General features: G+C 41.5%; 1 protein-coding gene across 33 annotated transcripts in view; it reads right to left on the reverse strand.

Annotated features, from left to right (window-relative positions):
* The window catches only part of tou (bromodomain adjacent to zinc finger domain 2B toutatis), a 1,094,933-nt gene that overhangs the window by 40,224 nt on the left and 1,032,493 nt on the right, over window positions 1-22,216 (reverse strand). For all 33 annotated transcript variants that reach the window (XM_071667361.1, XM_071667356.1, XM_071667362.1 and 30 more), the window contains one exon: window positions 17,501-17,713. In XM_071667361.1, coding sequence (XP_071523462.1) covers window positions 17,501-17,713 — 213 coding nt within the window. The remainder of the gene's footprint in view (window positions 1-17,500; window positions 17,714-22,216) is intronic.

Consider the following 22,216-nt stretch of genomic DNA (forward strand, 5'->3'; position numbering starts at 1 on the left):
ATCCATTAACAAATTAAACAACCAATGAGACATCATACACCCCTGCCGCAAACCTACATTCACTGAGAACCAAACACTTTCCTCTCTGCCTACATGTACACATGCCTTACATCCTCGATAAAAACTTTTCACTGCTTCTAACAACTTGCCTCCCACACCATATATTCTTAATACCTTCCACAGAGAATCTCTATCAACTCTATCATATGCCTTCTCCAGATCCATAAATGCTACATACAAATCCATTTGCTTCTCTAAATATTTCTCACATACATTCTTCAAAGCAAACACCTGATCCACACATCCTCTACCACTTCTGAAACCACACTGCTCTTCCCCAATCTGATGCTCTGTACATGCCTTCACCCTCTCAATCGATACCCTCCCATATAATTTACCAGGAATACTCAACTCATATATATATATATATATATATATATATATATTCCCTGGGGATAGGGGAGAAAGAATACTTCCCACGTATTCCCTGCGTGTCGTAGAAGGCGACTAAAAGGGGAGGGAGCGGGGGGCTGGAAGTCCTCCCCTCTCAATTTTTTTTTTAATTTTCCAAAAGAAGGAACAGAGAAGGGGGCCAGGTGAGGATATTCCCTCAGTGGCCCAGTTCTCTGTTCTTAACGCTACCTCGCTAATGCGGGAAATGGCGAATAGTTTGAAAAAATATATATATATATATATATATATATATATATATATATATATATATATATATATATATACATATATATATCCCTGGGGATAGGGGAGAAAGAATACTTCCCACTTATTCCCTGCGTGTCGTAGAAGGCGACTAAAAGGGGAGGGAGCGGGGGGCTGGAAATCCTCCCCTCTCACTATCTTTTTTTAATATTCCAAAAGAAGGAATAGAGAAGGGGGCCAGGTGAGGATATTCCCTTAAAGACCCAGTTCTCTGTTCTTAACGCTACCTCGCTAACGCGGGAAATGGCGAATAGTTTGAAAGAAAAGAAAGAAATATATATATATATATATATATATATATATATATATATATTTTTTTTTTTTGCTTTGTCGCTGTCTCCCGCGTTTGCGAGGTAGCGCAAGGAAACAGATGAAAGAAATGGCCCAACTCACCCCCATACACATGCCTTGATTCAATCCACTGACGGCACGTCAACCCCGCTATACCACATCGCTCCAATTCACTCTATTCTTTGCCCTCCTTTCACCCTCCTGCATGTTCAGGCCCCGATCACACAAAATCTTTTTCACTCCATCTTTCCACCTCCAATTTGGTCTCCCTCTTCTCCTCATTCCCTCCACCTCCGACACATATATCCTCTTGGTCAATCTTTCCTCACTCATTCTCTCCATGTGACCAAACCATTTCAAAAGACCCTCTTCTGCTCTCTCAACCACGCTCTTTTTATTTCCACACATCTCTCTTACCGTTACGTTACTTACTCGATCAAACCACCTCACACCACACATTGTCCTCAAACATCTCATTTCCAGCACATCCATCCTCCTGCGCACAACTCTATCCATAGTCCACGCTTCGCAACCATACAACATTGTTGGAACCACTATTCCTTCAAACATACCCATTTTTGCTTTCCGAGATAATGTTCTCGACTTTCACACATTTTTCAAGGCTCCCAGAATTTTCTCCCCCTCCCCCACCCTATGATCCACTTCCGCTTCCATGGTTCCATCCGCTGCCAGATCCACTCCCAGATATCTAAAACACTTCACTTCCTCCAGTTTTTCTCCATTCAAACTCACCTCCCAATTGACTTGACCCTCAACCCTACTGTACCTAATAACCTTGCTCTTATTCACATTTACTCTTAACTTTCTTCTTTCACACACTTTACCAAACTCAGTCACCAGCTTCTGCAGTTTCTCACATGAATCAGCCACCAGCGCTGTATCATCAGCGAACAACAACTGACTCACTTCCCAAGCTCTCTCATCCCAACATACTTCATACTTGCCCCTCTTTCCAAAACTCTTGCATTCACCTCCCTAACAACCCCATCCATAAACAAATTAAACAACCATGGAGACATCACACACCGCTGCCGCAAACCTACATTCACTGAGAACCAATCACTTTCCTCTCTTCCTACACGTACACATGCCTTACATCCTCGATAAAAACTTTTCACTGCTTCTAACAACTTGCCTCCCACACCATATATTCTTAATACCTTCCACAGAGCATCTCTATCAACTCTATCATATGCCTTCTCCAGATCCATAAATGCTACATACAAATCCATTTGCTTTTCTAAGTATTTCTCACATACATTCTTCAAAGCAAACACCTGATCCACACATCCTCTACCACTTCTGAAACCACACTGCTCTTCCCCAATCTGATGCTCTGTACATGCCTTCACCCTCTCAATCAATACCCTCCCATATAATTTGCCAGGAATACTCAACAAACTTATACCTCTGTAATTTGAGCACTCACTCTTATCCCCTTTGCCTTTGTACAATGGCACTATGCACGCATTCCGCCAATCCTCAGGCACCTCACCATGAGTCATACATACATTAAATAACCTTACCAACCAGTCAACAATACAGTCATCCCTTTTTTAAGAAATTCCACTGCAATACTATCCAAACCTGCTGCCTTGCCGGCTTTCATCTTCCGCAAAGCTTTTACTACCTCTTCTCTGTTTACCAACTCATTTTCCCTAACCCTCGCACTTTGCACACCACCTCGACCAAAACACCCTATATCTGCCACTCTATCATCAAACACATTCAACAAACCTTCAAAATACTCACTCCATCTCCTTCTCACATCACCACTACTTGTTATCACCTCCCCATTTGCGCCCTTCACTGAAGTTCCCATTTGCTCCCTTGTCTTACGCACTTTATTTACCTCCTTCCAGAACATCTTTTTATTCTCCCTAAAATTTAATGATACTCTCTCACCCCAACTCTCATTTGCCCTTTTTTTCACCTCTTGCACCTTTCTCTTGACCTCCTGTCTCTTTCTTTTATACGTCTCCCACTCAATTTCATTTTTTCCCTGCAAAAATCGTCCAAATGCCTCTCTCTTCTCTTTCACTAATACTCTTACTTCTTCATCCCACCACTCACTACCCTTTCTAATCAACCCACCTCCCACTCTTCTCATGCCACAAGCATCTTTTGTGCAATCCATCACTGATTCCCTAAATACATCCCATTCCTCCCCCACTCCCCTTACTTCCATATATATATATATATATATATATATATACTTCCTACGCATTCCTCACGTGTCGTAGAAGGCGACTAAAGGGGACGGGAGCGAGGGGCTAGAAACCCTCCCCTCCTTGTATTTTAACTTTCTAAAAGGGGAAACAGAAGAAGGAGTCATGCAGGGAATGCTCATCCTCCTTTAAGGCTCAGACTGGGGTGTCTAAATGTGTGGATGTAACCAAGATGAGAAAAAAGGAGAGATAGGAAGTATGTTTGAGGAAAGGAACCTGAATGTTTTGGCTCTGAGTGAAACGAAACTCAAGGGTAAAGGGAAAGAGTGGTTTGGGAATGTCTTAGGAGTAAAGTCAGGGGTTAGTGAGAGGACGAGAGCAAGGGCAGGAGTAGTACTACTCCTGAAACAGGAATGGTGGGAGTATGTGATAGAGTGTAAGAAAGTAAACTCTAGATTGATATGGGTAAAACTGAAAGTTGATGGAGAGAGATGGGTGATTATTGGTGCATATGCACCTGGACATGAGAAGAAAGATCATGAGAGGCAAGTGTTTTGGGATCAGGTGAGTGAGTGTGTTAGTAGTTTTGATGCACAAGACTGGGTTATAGTGATGGGTGATTTGAATGCAAAGGTGAGTAATGTGGCAGTTGAGGGAATAATTGGTGTACATGGGGTGTTCAGTGTTGTAAGTGGAAATGGTGAAGAGCTTGTAGATTTATGTGCTGAAAAAAGGACTGGTGATTGGGAATACCTGGTTTAAAAAGAGCGATATACATAAGTATACGTATGTAAGTAGCAGAGATGGCCAGAGAGTGTTGGATTACGTGTTAATTGACAGATTATGTTTTGATTGATAGGTATGCGAAAGAGAGACTTTTGGAGGTTAATGTGCTGAGAGGTGCAACAGGAGGGATGTCTGATCATTATCTTGTGGAGATGAAGGTAAAGATTTGTAGAGGTTTTCAGAAAACAAGACAGATTAATGGGGTGAAGAGAGTGGTGAGAGTAAGTGAGCTTCGGAAGGAGACTGTGTGAGGAAGTACCAGGAGAGACTGAGTATAGAATGGAAAAAGGTGAGTATAAAGGACGTAAGGGGAGTGGGGGAGGAATGGGATGTATTTTGGGAAGCAGTGATGGCTTGTGCAAAAGATGCTTGTGGCATGAGAAGTGTGGGAGGTGGGCTGATTAGAAAGGGTAGAGTGGTGGGATGAAGTAAGATTATTAGTGAAAGAGAAGAGAGAGGTATTCGGACGATTTTTGCAGGGAAATACTGCAAATGACTCGGAGAGGTATAAAAGAAAGAGGCAGGAGGTCAAGAGAAAGGTGCAAGAAGTGAAAAAGAGGGCAAATGAGAGTTGGGGTGAGAGAGTATCATTAAATTTTAGGATGAATAAAAAGATGTTTTGGAAGGAGGTAAATAAAGTGCGTCAGACAAGGGAACAAATGGGAACATCAGTGAAGGGGGCTAATGGGGAGGTGATAACAAGTAGTGGTGATGTGAGCAGGAGATGGCATGAGTATTTTGAAGGTTTGTTGAATGTGTTTGATGATAGAGTGGCAGATATAGGGTGTTTTGGTCGAGGTGGTGTGCAAAGTGAGAGGGTTAGGGAGAATGATTTGGTAAACAGAGAAGAGGAAGTAAAAGCTTTGCGGAAGATGAAAGCCAGCAAGGCAGCGGGTTTGGATGGTATTGCAGTGGAATTTATTAAAAAAGGGGGTGACTGGTTGGTAAGATTATTTAATGTATGTATGACTTATGGTGAGGTGCCTGAGGATTGGCGGAATGCTTGCATAGTGCCATTGTACAAAGGCAAAATGGATAAAAGTGAGTGCTCAAATTACAGAGGTATAAGTTTGTTGAGTATTCCTGGGAAATTATATGAGAGGGTATTGATTGAGAGGGTGAAGGCTGGTACAGAGCATCAGATTGGGGAAGAGAAGTGTGGTTTCAGAAGTGGTAGACGATGTGTGGATCAAGTGTTTGCTTTGAAGAATGTGAGAAATATTTAGAAAAGCAAATGCATTTATTTGTATGTAGCAGTTATGGATCTGGAGAGGGCATATGATAGAGTTGATAGAGATGCTCTGTGGAAGGTATTAAGAATATATGGTGTGGGAGGCAAGTTGTTAGAAGCAGTGAAAAGCTTTTATTGAGGATGTAAGACAGGTGTACATGTAGGAAGAGAGGAAAGTGGTTGGTTCTCAGTGAATGTTGGTTTGCGGCAGGGGTGTGTGATGTCTCCATGGTTGTTTAATCTGTTTATGGATGGGGTTGTTAGGGAGGTGAATGCAAGAGTTTTGGAAAGAGGGGCAAGTATGCAGTCTGTTCTGGATGAGAGAGCTTGGGGGAAGTGAGTCAGTTGTTGTTCGCTGATGATACAGCACTGGTGGCTGATTCGAGTGAGAAACTGCAGAAGCTGGTGACTGAGTTTGGTAAAGTGTGTGAAAGAAGAAAGCTGAGAGTAATTGTGAATAAGAGCATGGTTATTAGGTAAAGTAGGGTGGAGGAACAAGTCAATTGGAAGGTAAGTTTGAATGGAGAAAAACTGGAGGAAGTGAAGTGTTGTAGATAACTGGAGTGGATTTGGCAGCGGATGGAACCATGGAAGCGAAAGTGAATCATAGGGTGGGGGAGGGGGGCAAAAGTTCTGGGAGCATTGAAGAATGTGTGTGGAAGTCGAGAACGTTATCTCAGAAAGCAAAAGTGGGTATGTTTGAAGGAATAGTGGTTCCAACAATGATATATGGTTGCGAGGCGTGGGCTATAGATAGAGTTGTGCAGAGGAGGGTGGATGTGCTGGAAATGAGATGTTTGAGTACAATATGTGGTGTGAGGTGGTTTGATCGAGTAAGTAATGAAAGGGTAAGAGAGATGTGTGGAAATATAAGAGTGTGGTTGATAGCAGAAGAGGGTGTTTTGAAATGGTTTGGTCACAGGGAGAGAATGAGTGAGGAAAGATTGACAAAGAGGATATATGTGTCAGAGGTGGAGGGAACGAGGAGAAGTGGGAGACCAAACTGGAGGTGGAAAGATTGAGTGAAAAAGATTTTGAGTGATCAGGGCCTGAACATGCAGGAGGGGAAAGGTGCGCAAGGAATAGAGGGAACTGGAATGATTTGGTATACCAGGGTCGACGTGCTGTCAATGGATTGAACCAGGGCATGTGAAGTGTCTGGGGTAAACCATGGAAAGTTCTGTGGGGCCTGAAAAAGGGAGCTGTGGTTTCAGTGCATTATACATGACAGCTAGAGACTGAGTGTGAACGAATGTGGCCTTTGTTGTCTTTTCCTAGTGCTACATGCACATGCGGGGGGGGGGGGGTATTTAATGTGTGGCAGGGTGGCAACAGGAATGAATAAGGGCAGACGGTATGAATGTTCATCTTTTTTTTTCTTTCTTCTTTGTCGCTGTCTCTCGCGTTAGCTAGGTAGTGCAAGGAAACAGACGAAAGAGTGGCCCAACCCATCCACATACACATGTATATACATACACGTCCACACATGCAAATATACATACCTATACATCTCAACGTATACATATATATACACACACAGACATATATACACATGTACATAATTCATGCTTCTGCCTTTATTCATTCCCATCGCCACCTCGCCACACATGAAATAACAACACCCTCCCCCCTCATGTGTGCAAGGTAGCACTATGTACATGTGTATATATGTATATGTCTGTGTGTGTATATATATGTATACATTGAGATGAATAGGTATGTATATGTGTGTGTGTGGACATGTATGTATATACATCTATATGTGGTTGGGTTGGGCCACTCTTTTGTCTGTTTCTTTACAATGCCTTGCTAATGCGGGAGACAGCGACAGAGTATAATAAATATAAATAAATAAATAAATATATATGTGTGTGTGTGTATATGAATGGATAGGCCATTCTTCATCTGTTTCCAGGCACTACCTCGCTGACCCGGGAAACAGTGATTATGATGAATGTAAATAAATAAGTGTATTAGTAGTAAATGGTACAGAACTGTAACTGTTGAGAAAAAAGTTCACTAAGGAGATGGTCATGCACCTAATCATTCCAAAAGGATATACATGAACATTGAAGGAAGGAAGTCAGATGAGGAGGGTCTCTGATCCTTACTTAAGGTTTCAGGGATTAAGAAAAAAAACTGAATGGTAAACAATCCTTCAAAAAATTTTGAAAGTACAAACATTCTATTCAAGTATTAAAGGCAAAATCTGGATAGCATTGAAGTGAGTGAGATCCATTTTCCTCGGTGGGATTTCTAATCATGAAGGATTCTGGCAAAGAAATTGTATGGCAACACCTTGACTGACTCACTGGGACAGACATACTGAAATGTTTAGAATGGTTTCAGGAAACCTTCCCATAAAACCATATCAATGACCACAGTAAAATAACAAGGATTTACCAACCATCAAAACCTGATTTCATTTTCATGTCAAAGAGCCTAAAATAAAAAGTGGTATAGAAAGTTCCGATTAGAGTATTTAACTAGTGAAAAAACACAGGTATCAATGAAATCTATGAAGTCTAAAATGCAAATATCAGGAGATGGGTACTAATGGTATGTGGTGGAGATGGACTTCAAGAGAAAAGAAATAGGATTGAAAAAATTGTCTAGGGGACTGCTAGATATCTCAGTGCCTTTTCCCAGTTGTTAGTATTGTCCATTGGTATGGGTCATGACGTTTTAGTATTCTGTTAGTGTCTTTTAGATTCTCAATGTTTTGTAAAGCTTCCCCCTCATCATGACTCATGAGTAATGGGGCAAGAGTGACTTCATGAAGAAAACACTTTTGAGCTTTTTATTGAATTCCTTACATTATCTGAACATCATCCTCAACTATTTTTCCCTCTAAATCCCTTCAGCTGCTCTTTCACAGACAATCTACCGACAAATTTTAAAAAAAGCTGTGTGTGCATGCATTTCATAATTTTTCATGAATGCTTCATATGCAATTTCAACCCACTAACAGCATGTATACCACAATGTTCTTATTCGTTCTTTCTCAGGCATGCCTCTCAACCTTGAAAGTTTAGGTCCCGATAACTACAAGCCTCTTTCATATCTTTCAACTATAACCTTCTTGATCTCCCTAACATTACATAAAATCAAACTATATAAAGGAGTGGTAAAGAAACACATTATGGAACATCTTGTCAGTAACAATATCTTAAATGAAAGCAGCATGGATATGCACCAGGTAAAACTGCACATATACAAGTTCACTATAATGACATATATGAAACTACTGCAAGGGCAAAGAATGGATACTGCTTTCCTTGATCTGGATAAAGCAACTGACACTGAACACTATCAGGTTATCAGAGGATGTGGAGAGACAAAACACAGAGAATTTTTTGAAAAATGGATTAAAGAAATTTTAACCAATGGAAAATTGTGAGTGGTGCCAAACATAACCATCCAGACAATGATGTGCTTTCAGGTGTACCACAGGGGAAAGCATTAGCTTTACTATTCTTTGTCATAATGATTTCAAATAACACAAGACAGAGGGTATGGAAAAAGACAAAAAAAAATTAAAAAGGCTTGGGTACTACATACAAATAGGCAGAAGAAAACCTAACAAACACTAATAAAGAGAAGTTGGAGCAAAAACATCACAGTGTCTTCCTACATGAGCCTAATTGAAAGAGACAAAAGAAAATATAAAAAATCTAGGAGTCATCATAAAAAAAAAAACTTGAATTTAGGGAACATAATGATAAAATAGAGCTTTCAAGCCCGATAAGAGCTTTAACAATAAGAGACAGAAAGCTAAAGATGAAAGTGTTCATTGTTCATATAACAGGGAAAAGAGACAACAGTTGTGTTATATAATCACCAAGTAAAGAGATGGAAACAACTAAGTTAGAAAAAAAGATACTCTTCACAAGCAAAACTGATGGCCTCCAGCATAGGGACTTCTAAAAGAAGTAGAAAGTACTTGAAGTGTACAGTCTAAAACTATGGGAGAGATACATGATTACAAATACAAGGCAGTGAACAGAAGTCTTAAAGAATAATGTTCTAAATCTGAAAGCATCTTGAAAGGACAGATACATAATTATCAACTCGGGAAAAATTCTTTATAACATACCAACGGGAACAATTCCTGGGAACACACCAAATGTTATCATATGAAAATATTCATGTGTCCTGAGAAAAGCTTTAAAAATGATCTAATGTAATACCAGGAGATGTAATACCAGGAGAAACAAGAAACATGCATGGAGTGACTGAAGAAACATTTAATAGAAAATCAGACTCAAGACTGAAGTAGCAACAGACAAAAACCATCATTCAACAAGAGACACAATGTTTCAAGATTATGTCATTCTGGCATAATCTTGACAAAGACACTCATACCTAAGTACTACCCCCTTGGTCCCTTCACTTCTCAAATATATATCCTCAGAGTCTGTCTCTCTTTGCTCATCCTCTGCACATGTCCAAACCACTTCAGCATTAACTGATTTGCTTTCGTAATCATATTCTTCCACTGTTATTCTCAACGTGATAAATCTGCCTCAGTAACATACTATCCTCAGACACATCTCCAGCACTTGCTCTGTCTCCATTCTTCCATATTAAAGGCCACAGATTCACATCCATACGACAGTCGAGACTGTTATACCTTCAAATATACCCATCTTTGTCTTAGCATATAGTGACCTCTCCTTCCACACATTCTTCAATACACCAAAGACTTTAGGCCCATCTCTCCCATCTTCTGCAACTCAATGCAGCCTCCATGGTTCCATCCGCTGTCAAGGTATTTAGGCATTCCACTTCCTCCAGGCTTTCCCTATTCAAACTTACTCTAAAAACATCCTGTTCCATCTCCCTGCGGCATCTTATCATCATGCATTTCTTCCCATTAACTCATGTTTTCTCCTTTTAAACATTGTCACCATCCTCTAGAGTTTCCCTCTCAAGTCTCCTATCAAAACGGTCATCTTCAAACAGTAACTCTTTCAATGACCACTCCCATACCCATAGCAGGTGCACTCAACAATCCTATGCCTATATAATTTGAACATTTCTTTTGTCCCCACTTCACTTACCTTTCCAACCCAAACACCAACATCTGCCAGCCTATTATCAAATACATTCAACAACCCTTTAAAATACCCAATCAATCTTCTCCTTCCCTCATCACTACTTGTTATCACTTGTCCATTTTCCTATTCAAAGATGATCCCATTTGTTCTATTTTGTCCAAAACTATCTACCTCCTTCCAAAACATCTTATTCTCCCTGAAGTTTACTAATGCTCACTCACCCCTGCTCTCTTTTCCAGCCCCTGCACCTTCTTTTTGACCTTCTGCCACTTTCTCTTGTATGTCTCCCAATCATTTGCACTCCTTTCCTGTAAGTGATGCCCTTACACCTCTGTTTCTTATTTCACCTACAACTTTTTTTGTCATCCCAAAACTCACACTCACTACTTTTTTTCACACACCTCTCAAGCACATGACAGCAATATATAATTATTTTCATTATGCTTAATTGCCGTCTCCCACATTAGTGAGGTAGAGCAAGGAAACACATGAAAATGGCCCAACCCACCCACATACACATGTATATACATAAATGCCCACACACGCACATATACATACATAAATACATATACATTTCAATGTATACACACATATACATACACAGACATATACATATATATATATACACATGTACATATTCATATTTGCTGCCTTCATCCATTCCCGTCGCCACCCCGCCACAAATGAAATAGCATCCCCCAAGCGAGGTAGTGCCAGGAAAAGACTAAAAAAAAGGCCACATTCGTTCACACTCAGTCTCTAGCTGTCATGTGTAATGCACCGAAACCAAGGCTCCCTTTCCACATCCAGGCCCCACAAAACTTTCCATGGATTACCCACTTCACATGCCCTGGTTCAGTCCATTGACAGCACGTCCACCCCAGTATACCACGTCGTTCCAATGCAATCTATTCCTTGCACATATTTCACCCTCCTGCATGTTCAGGCCCCAATCACTCAAAATCTTTTTCACTCCATCCTTCCACCTCCAATTTGGTCTCCCGCTTCTCCTTCTTCCCTCCACCCCTGATACATATATCCTCTTTGTCAGTCCTTCCTCACTCATTCTCTCCATGTGTCCAAACCATTTTAACAAACCCTCTTCTGCTCTCTCAACCATACTCTTTTATGGATCTGGAGAAGGCATACAATAGAGCTGATAAAGAAGCTCTGTGGAAGGTATTGAGAGTATATGGTGTGGGAGGTAAGTTGCTAGAAGTAGTGAAATGTTTTTATCGAGGATGTAAGGCATGTGTACGAGTAGGAAGAGAGGAAAGTGATTGGTTCCCAGTAAATGTCGGTTCGTGGCAGGGGTGTGTGATGTCTCCATGGTTGTTTAATTTGTTTATGGATGGGACTGTCAGGGAGGTGAATGCAAGAGTTTTGGAGTATGCACTCTGTTCTATACGAGAGGGCTTGGGAAGTGAGTCAGTTGTTGTTCGCTAATGATACAGCGCTGGTGGCTGATTCGGGTGAGAAACTGCAGAACCTGGTGACTGAGTTTGGTAACATGTGAAAGAAGAAAGCTGAGAGTAAATGTGAATAAGAGCAAGGTTATTATGTTCAGTAGGGTGGAGGAACAAGTCAATTGGGAGGTAAGTTTGAATGGAGAAAAACTGGAGAAAGTGAAGTGTTTTAGATATCTGGGAGTGCATGAAGCAGCAGATGGAACCATGGAAGCATAAGTGAGTCACAGGGTGGGGGAGGGGGCAAAGGTTCTGGGAGCATTGAAGAATGTGTGGAGGGCAAGAAAGTTATCTCAAAAAGCAAAAAATGGGTACGTTTGAAGGAATAGTGGTTTCAACAATGTTATATGGTTGCGAGGCATGGGCAATAGATAGGGTTGTGCGGAGAGTGGATGTGTTGCAAATGAGATGTTTGAGGACAATATGTGGTGTGAGGTGGTTTGATCGAGTAAGTAATGAAAGGGTAAGAGAGATGTGTGGTAATAAAATTAGTGTGGTTATAAAAAGTGTGTGGTTGAGAGAGCAGAAGAGGGTGTACTGAAATAGTTTGGTCACATGGAGAGAATGAGTGAGGAAAGATTGACAAAGAGGATATATGTGTCCGAAGTTGAGGGAACGAGGAGAAATGGGAGACCAAATTGGAGGTGGAAGGATGGAGTGAAAAAGATATTGAGCGATCGGGGCCTGAACGTACAGGAGGATGAAAGGTGCACAAGGAATAGAGTGAACTGGAACGATGTGGTATACCGGGGTCGACGTGCTGTGAATAAGAATATGTTATGAGGGGCTGCTTGTGGAACGTTTGAGACAAGGGTGAAAATTTGTTGAGATTTTCAGAAGAGAAAATGCTACGGGCATGAAGAGGGTGGTGAAAGTAAGTGTGTTTGGAAAAGATGCTTGTATGAAGAGATGTCCGGAGAGACTCACAGTAGAATGGCAAAAGGGGAGAGTAAACAAAGAGAGGAGAAAGACTGAGGAATGATAAGTATTTAGGGAAGCAATACTAGCATGTGTATAGGAAATGGGTAGCATGAGGAAGGGGGGTCATGTGAAAAATGGTAGTGAGAGGTGGGATGATAAGTTGGTAATAAAAGATAAAAGTGAGGTGTATGGGCATTACTTACTGGGAAGGAATGTAAGTAATTGGGAGATGCACTACAGAAAGCAGCAGGAGGTCAAGATAAAGGGGCAAGGGCTGTAAAAGAGGGCAAATGACAGTTGTTATAAGCAAGTACAACAAACTTTGGGGAGAATATGAAAATGTATTGAAAGGAGGTTATTAGTGTGAAAAAAAACAATTGGAAACATTGGTGAATGGGGAAATGGGGGAAGTGATAACAGGCAGTAATGAGGTGAAGAAGAAATGGAGTGAGTACTTTCAGGGACTGATGAATGTGTCTGATGATAGGGTAGCAGACAGGGAGTTTGAGGTGGGGAGGTATGCAAAGTGAAAACTCATGGCAACTGGTTTAGTGACAAGACAAAAGGTGGTAAAAACCTTATTTTACATGAAATATGGCAAGGTGGCTTGAGTGGATGGTATAACAGTTGAAATTCTTGCAAAAGGGGTGACTATCTTGCAGATTAGTTAGTTAGAATTTTCACTGTATGCATGGATCACAGTGAGGTGCCTCAGGACTGGACAAATGCATGTAAAGTGCCACCATACAAAGGTAAGCAAAGGAGAGTGCTCGAATTACAGAGGCATAAGTTTGCTGAGTGGATGGCATTGCAGGTGAAATAAAAAAAAGGGGGAAATGGGTTATGTGATGTCACAATGGCCGTGCAGTCTGTTGGGGGGGTTAAGGGAAGAGTCAACTGTTGTTTGAGTACGATACTGTTAAAGTTGGTGAGTGAGTCTGGTATAATGTGTGAAAGAAGAGGTTGAGAATAAAACTGAAAAAAAAGCAAGGTTTTATATAAAGTTCAAAAGGGTTGAGGGTCAGGTTAGTTTGAGTAAGAAACTGTTAAAGTTGGTGTGTGAGTCTGGTATAATGTGAGAAAGAGGAGGTTGAGAGTAAAACTGAAAAAAAAGCAAGGTTTCATGTTTAAAAGGGTTGAGGGTCAGGTTAGTTCGGGTTTGAGTTGCGATGGAGATAAATTGGAGGAAGAAGTGTTTTAAATGCCTAAGAGTGGACACAGCAGCGAATGGAACCATGGAAGCAGAAGTTAGTCATAAGGAGGGCAAGGGGGTGAAGGATCTGGGAGCAATGAAGAATGTGGTGTGAGGTGGTTTGATCGAGTAAGTAACGTAAGGGTAAGAGAGATGTGTGGAAATAAATAGAGCGTGGTTGAGAGAGCAGAAGAGGGTGTTTTGAAATGGTTTGGTCACATGGAGAGAATGAGTGAGGAAAGATTGACCAAGAGGATATATGTGTCGGGGGTGGAGGGAACGAGGAGAAGAGGGAGACCAAATTGGAGGTGGAAAGATGGAGTGAAAAAGATTTTGTGTCATCGGGGCCTGAACATGCAGGAGGGTGAAAGGAGGGCAAGGAATAGAGTGAACTGGAGCGATGTGGTATACCGGGGTTGACGTGCTGTCAGTGGATTGAAACAAGGCATGTGAAGCGTCTGGGGTAAACCATGGAAAGCTGTGTAGGTATGTACATTTGCGTGTGTGGACGTATGTATATACATGTGTATGGGGGGAGGTTGGGCCATTTCTTTTGTCTGTTTCCTTGCGCTACCTCGCAAACGCGGGAGACAGCGACAAAGTATAATAATAATAATATATATATATATATATATATATATATATATATATATATATATATATATATATATATATATCAGAATTGGAGGGAAAAAGGCAAATGGCTAGATCAAACTGGAGATGGAAGATGGAATGAAAAAGATTCTGAGTGACTGGGGCCTGAACATGCGATAGGGTGAAAGGCATATTTGGAATAGAGTACACTAGAATGATGTGGTATACAGGGGTCATTGTGCTGTCAGCAGACTGACCCATGGCATGTGAAGCAGCCACAGTAAACCATGGAAAGGTCTGTGGGGCCTGGTTGTGGATAGGGAGCTGTGGTTTCAATGCAGTGCACAAGACAGCTTGAGAATGGATGTGAGCGAATGCGGCCTTCCTTCATCTGTTCCTGCCACTACCTAGCTAACCAGGGAAACATCACTCAAGTATGAAAAAAATAAGGTTAAGTGTACCTGGTAAGTTGCAAGGAAGTGGTAATTGAGAGGATGGTGGCAAGCACAGAATATCAGACTGGAAAAGGATGTGTGGACCAGGTGTGTGCTTTAAAAAAAATGTGGGCAAGAAATACATACAGAGACAGAAGGATCAGTACGTGGCATTAATGTAACTGGCATATATGATAAGGTTGATAGAGATGCTTTGTTGAAGACATTATAAATCCATGGACTGGGAGGAAAGCTGTTAGAAGCAGAGGGGAATATTCATCAAGAAAGTAAGGATGTGTGCAAGCAGATAGAGAGGAGGGTGAGCAGTTCAAGGTGAGTCTGTCACAGTTGGGATTTTCTTTTTTCTCTGGGGGGGAGGGGTGTCCGGGATGTGGGTTAGTTATGGCCTGCTTATGACATATCCCTTGTGGCATATTCAAGTGAGAAACTGCAGAAGCTGATATCTGAGTTTGGGAAAATGTGTGAAAGGATAAGGTCAAGAGTAACTGCGATTAAGAGCAATGTTATCAAGTTTAGCAGTAAAAACAGATACGTTATTTGGACAGTAAGTCTAAATGAAGAGAACTTGGAAAATATGGAGTGTTTTTGATACCTGAGAGTGGATATGGCAGTAATTAGATCTATGAGAGCTGAGGTGAGCCATAAGATGGCTTAAGGGGCAAGGTCCTGGACTCATTAAGGAAGATGCAAAAGAAGTCACTGTCAATCAGGGGAAAAAATGGATATGCTTGATGGTATAGCAGTCCTGCTGGTGCTGTACAGATCTGAGGTAAGGGCATTAGACAAAAATATAAAGATTAGATGAATGTGTTGGTGATGAAATGTTTGAGGACAAAATGTGGTGTGAGGAGAATTAATCAAATAAGAAATGGAAGGGTAAGAGAATGGTTTGGTAGTAAGATGAGCATGTATGAGACATGATGAGGTGTGCAGAAATTACATGGAAATACAGAGAAGTTGAATGAGGAGAGGATTTCATGTTGAAAGTGAAGAAAGAAAGAGAAAGGGGAACCAAGCTGGAGATGAAAGGGTGGACTGTACGATGCTTTAAAGATTCAGGGCCTGAGCATGCAAGAGGTTGCGATGCAATATACAGGGGACAACACGCTGTCAACGGCCGAATATGAAGTGGTTGAGGGAAACCACAGAAAGGTTTGTGGGGGGGGTCTGATTCTAGAAAAGGGGGCCCTGTTATTGTGCATTATACATGACAGCTAGAAAGTGGATGTGAGCAAATGAAGCCATCTCTTTGTCTGTTCCCAGCACTATCTTGTCAACATGGGAAGTAATAAACATACATGAAATGAAATTTTCACACCTTTACTGTTCCCTCGTTAGCAGGCTGGCACCAAGAACATACAGAGAACAGCCTCATTTGCTCAGAATCACTCTCAAGCTGTTATGTATAAAGCTCTTATCTACAACCAGGCTCCATAGACCTTTCTCTGGTTTCCCTTGGGCACTTCATAAGCACTGGTTCAGCCCACTAACAGTATGTAATCCCCTGTACATGACATCTCTCAAAATTGTTCCATTCCATGCAAGCCTCACTTCCTTCTACATGTTCAGGCCCTAAATACTCAGAGTTTCTTTCACTCCATCTTTCCATTGCCTTCTTGGTTTCCCCCTCTCTCTTGTTCCCTCTATTTCTTACTCAAGTACCCTCCTGTTACCCTTCTCCTGACTCATCCTCTCTTAATGTCCAAACCATTTCACACCCTGCTCGTCTCTGTCATATACATTCTTCTTTCTACCACACCTCTCTCTTACATTATCATTTCTTTCATGATCAACACTCCCCACACTAAATACTCTCCTCAAGCATTTCATTTACTACACATCCATCTTCTTTCTTACCTTCTCTATAGCCCATCCCTTGCATCCACACACCACCAAGAAGAATACTGTACCATCAAAGATAATCGTCTTGCCCTTATGGACAGTGACCTTTCTATCCACACACTCCTCAGTGTGCTCAAGACATAAGGTATCTTAAACACTCCACTACCCTGGTCTCTCCATTCAAACTATTTCCCAATACAAAACACTTCTGCACTTGATCCCAAATACCTCTCTTGGCCTTTTCATCTGAACTCTCTCTCACTCTAAGCAAGTCCCTTCATATAATAACATTCAGCACTAAAGACAATATGTTACAAAGAGTTGACAATAAAACAGTAGGTACAAAATGAGCAATACCAATTTTGGGTCAGTGATGATGGCTGCATATTCCACAAAAAAACAAAAAGCCCAGAAAAGCTTTTGGGCATTTCCCTTTAGAAGCATCTCATTCATGTGGGCTTAAAGGAGCTAGAAAATTTTCAACCAGCATGAAGAAGCACAGTTTATGAAGAAAAGATGTAACATATTCAAGTAAGACAAGGGAAACAGTGATAAATAGTGTACAAACTTGCTAAATGTCCATGCAAGAGCAATGAAGTAAACTAACCTGTAGCAAACAAACCTGATGCATGGAGATAGCAGGGCCTTTTAATGGTTTGTATCATACCTTTTGATTTCATATCATATCCATAGGTACACAGATGTCCAAAGGAGAAAACGTAGTAAGGACATATACATCACATGTAGGATTCTTACCTTTTTATTTGCTCGCTCCTTTTTGGATGAAGTGGCTGGAGAAACAACACCTTGAGAATCCTCAAAGGAATCTGCTGGGATGTCTACCGCTGTTGAGTTTGTGGTGGCAGAGGCAGCAGAACTATTACTTTCACTGATTTTTTTTGCTCTGCCCCGCCTCCCTCTTGGGCTTTTACTAGTACATGCTGGGCAAACCCACTTGTTTCTAGGTACCTGTTAAATGATAAAACATGAATAGCTTACTGGACTATGAAATACATATTAAGTACATTTATCTATATGATGTCATTCTTTTACAAAAGATTATGTTTAACACTAGCACTGGCAAACTGTTTACTATGTGGATAAAGGAAGTCTGTCTACAGCACATCCTTAATCACATTTCTTGACAGCTGTTTCTTATCCACAGGTCTGGATTGGCACAAGTTTAACATTAAAGAATACATTAACATAATAATTTTTCTATTATGCTTAATCGCTGTTACCCACATCAGCAAGGTAGCACCAGGATACAGACGAAGAATGGCCAATCAACTCATATATATATATATATGAGTTTGGTAACTGAGTGACTGAGTTTGGTAAAGTGTGTGAAAGAAGAAAGTTAAGAGTAAATGTGAATAAGAGCAAGGTTATTAGGTACAGTGGCGTTGAGGGTCAAGTCAATTGGGAGGTAAGTTTGAATGGAGAAAAACTGGAGGAAGTAAAGTGTTTTAGATATCTGGGAGTGGATCTGGCAGCAGATGGAACCATGGAAGCGGAAGTGAATCATAAGGTGGGGGAAGGGGCGAAAATCCTGGGAGCCTTGAAGAATGTGTGGAAGTCGAGAACAGTATCTCGGAAAACAAAAATGGGTATGTTTGAAGGAATAGTGGTTCCAACAATGTTGTATGGTTGCGAGGCGTGGGCTATGGATAGAGTTGTGCACAGGAGGGTGGATGTGCTGGAAATGAGATGTTTGAGGACAATGTGTGGTGTGAGGTGGTTTGATCGAGTAAGTAATGTAAGGGTAAGAGAAATGTGTGGAAATAAAAAGAGCGTGGTCGAGAGAACAGAAAAGGGTGTTTTGAAATGGTTTGGGAACATGGAGAGAATGAGTGAGGAAAGATTGACCAAGAGGATATATGTGTCGGAGGTGGAGGGAACGAGGAGAAGTGGGAGACCAAATTGGAGGTGGAAAGATGGAGTGAAAAAGATTTTGTGTGATCAGGGCCTGAACATGCAGGAGGGTGAAAGGAGGGCAAGGAATAGAGTGAATTGGATCGATGTGGTATACCGGGGTTGACGTGCTGTCAGTGGATTGAATCAGGGCATGTGAAGCGTCTAGGGTAAACCATGGAAAGCTGTGTGGGGCCTGGATGTGGAAAGGGAGCTGTGGTTTCGAGCATTATTGCATGACAGCTAGAGACTGAGTGTGAACGAATGAGGCCTTTGTTGTCTTTTCCTAGCGCTACCCCGCATACATGAGGGGGGGAGGGGGATGGTATTCCATGTGTGGTGAGGTGGCGATGGGAATGAATAAAGGCAGACAGTGTGAATTGTGTGCATGGGTATATATGTATGTGTCTGTGTGTGTATATATATATGTGTACATTGTGATGTATAGGTATGTATATTTGCATGTGTGGACGTGTGAGTATATACATGTGTATGGGGGTGGGTTGGGCCATTTCTTTCGTCTGTTTCCTTGCGCTACCTCACAAACGCAGGAGACAGCGACAAAGCAAAATAAATAACTAAAATATATATATATATATATATATATATATATATATATATATATATATATATATATATATATTTTTTTTTTTTCCACACACGCAAATATACATACCTACACATCTTTCCATGGTTTACCCCAGACGCTTCACATGCCTTGATTCAATCCACTGAAAGCACGTCAACCCCGGTATACCACATCGCTCCAATTTACTCTATTCCTTGCCCTCCTTTCACCCTCCTGCATGTTCAGGCCCCGATCACACAAAATCTTTTTCACTCCATCTTTCCACCTCCAATTTGGTCTCCCTCTTCTCCTCGTTCCCTCCACCTCCGACATACATATCCTCTTGGTCAATCTTTCCTCACTCATTCTCTCCATGTGCCCAAACCATTTCAAAACACCCTCTTCTGCTCTCTCAACCACGCTCTTTTTATTTCCACACATCTCTCTTACCCTTACGGTACTTACTCGATCAAACCACCTCACACCACACATTGTCCTCAAACATCTCATTTCCAGCACATCCATCCTCCTGCGCACAACTCTATCCATAGCCCACGCCTCGCAACCATACAACATTGTTGGAACCACTATTCCTTCAAACATACCCATTTTTGCTTTCCGAGATACTGTTCTCGACTTCCACACATTCTTCAAGGCTCCCAGAATTTTCGCCCCCTCCCCCACCCTATGATCCACTTCCGCTTCAATGGTTCCATCCGCTGCCAGATCCACTCCCAGATATCTAAAACACTTCACTTCCTCCAGCTTTTCTCCATTCAAACTCACCTCCCAATTGACTTGACCCTCAACCCTACTGTACCTAATAACCTTGCTCTTATTCACATTTACTCTTAACTTTCTTCTTTCACACACTTTAACAAACTCAGTCACCAGCTTCTGCAGTTTCTCACATGAATCAGCCACCAGCGCTGTATCATCAGCGAACAACAACTGACTCACTTCCCAAGCTCTCTCATCCCCAACAGACTTCATACTTGCCCCTCTTTCCAAAACTCTTGCATTCACCTCCCTAACAACCCCATCCATAAACAAATTAAATAACCATGGAGACATCACACACCCCTGCCGCAAACCTACATTCACTGAGAACCAATCACTTTCCTCTCTTCCTAGACGTACACATGCCTTACATCCTTGATAAAAACTTTTCACTGCTTCTAACAACTTGCCTCCCACACCATATATTCTTAATACCTTCCACAGAGCATCTCTATCAACTCTATCATATGCCTTCTCCAGATCCATAAATGCAACATACAAATCCATTTGCTTTTCTAAGTATTTCTCACATACATCCTTCAAAGCAAACAACTGATCCACACATCCTCTACCACTTCTGAAACCACACTGCTCTGAAGTGGTATATATATATTTTTCTATTTTTATTTTCATTTTTTTTTTATTATACTTTGTCGCTGTCTCCCGTGTTTGCGAGGTAGCGCAAGGAAACAGATGAAAGAAATGGCCCAACCCCCCCCATACACGTATATACATACGTCCACACACGCAAATATACATACCTACACAGCTTTCCATGGTTTACCCCAGACGCTTCACATGCCTTGATTCAATCCACTGACAGCACATCAACCCCGGTATACCACATCGCTTCAATTCACTCTATTCCTTGCCCTCCTTTCACCCTCCTGCATGTTCAGGCCCCGATCACACAAAATCTTTTTCACTCCATCTTTCCACCTCCAATTTGGTCTCCCTCTTCTCCTCGTTCCCTCCATCTCCGACACATATATCCTCTTGGTCAATCTTTCCTCACTCATTCTCTCCATGTGCCCAAACCACTTCAAAACACCCTCTTCTGCTCTCTCGACCACGCTCTTTTTATTTCCACACATCTCTCTTACCCTTACGTTACTCACTTGATCAAACCACCTCACACCACACATTGTCCTCAAACATCTCATTTCCAGCACATCCATCCTCCTGCGCACAACTCTATCCATAGCCCACGCCTCGCAACCATACAACATTGTTGGAACCACTATTCCTTCAAACATACCCATTTTTGCTTTCCGAGATAATGTTCTCGACTTCCACACATTCTTCAAGGCCCCCAGAATTTTCACCCCCTCCCCCACCCTATGATCCACTTCCGCTTCCATGGTTCCATCCGCTGCCAGATCCACTCCCAGATATCTAAAACACTTCACTTCCTCCAGTTTTTCTCCATTCAAACTCACCTCCCAATTGACTTGACCCTCAACCCTACTGTACCTAATAACCTTGCTCTTATTCACATTTACTCTTAACTTTCTTCTTCCACACACTTTATCAAACTCAGTCACCAGCTTCTGCAGTTTCTCACATGAATCAGCCACCAGCGCTGTATCATCAGCGAACAACAACTGACTCACTTCCCAAGCTCTCTCATCCCAACAGACTTCATACTTGCCCCTCTTTCCAAAACTCTTGCATTTACCTCCCTAACAACCCCATCCATAAACAAATTAAACAACCATGGAGACATCACACACCCCTGCCGCAAACCTACATTCACTGAGAACCAATCACTTTCCTCTCTTCCTACACGTACACATGCCTTACATCCTCGATAAAAACTTTTCACTGCTTCTAACAACTTTCCTCCCACACCATATATTCTTAATACCTTCCACAGAGCATCTCTATCAACTCTATCATATGCCTTCTCCAGATCCATAAATGCTACATACAAATCCATTTGCTTTTCTAAGTATTTCTCACATACATTCTTCAAAGCAAACACCTGATCCACACATCCTCTACCACTTTGAAACCACACTGCTCTTCCCCAATCTGATGCTCTGTACATGCCTTCACCCTCTCAATCAATACCCTCCCATATATATATATATATATATTCATTATTATATTTATCTGTTTATATTTATTTTGCTTTGTCGCTGTCTCCTGTGTTAGCGAGGTAGCGCAAGGAAACAGACGAAAGAATGGACCAACCCACCTACATACAC

This window comes from Panulirus ornatus, chromosome 12, assembly GCF_036320965.1.
Source record: "Panulirus ornatus isolate Po-2019 chromosome 12, ASM3632096v1, whole genome shotgun sequence".
In the NCBI taxonomy this organism is placed as follows: Eukaryota; Metazoa; Arthropoda; class Malacostraca; order Decapoda; family Palinuridae; genus Panulirus; species Panulirus ornatus.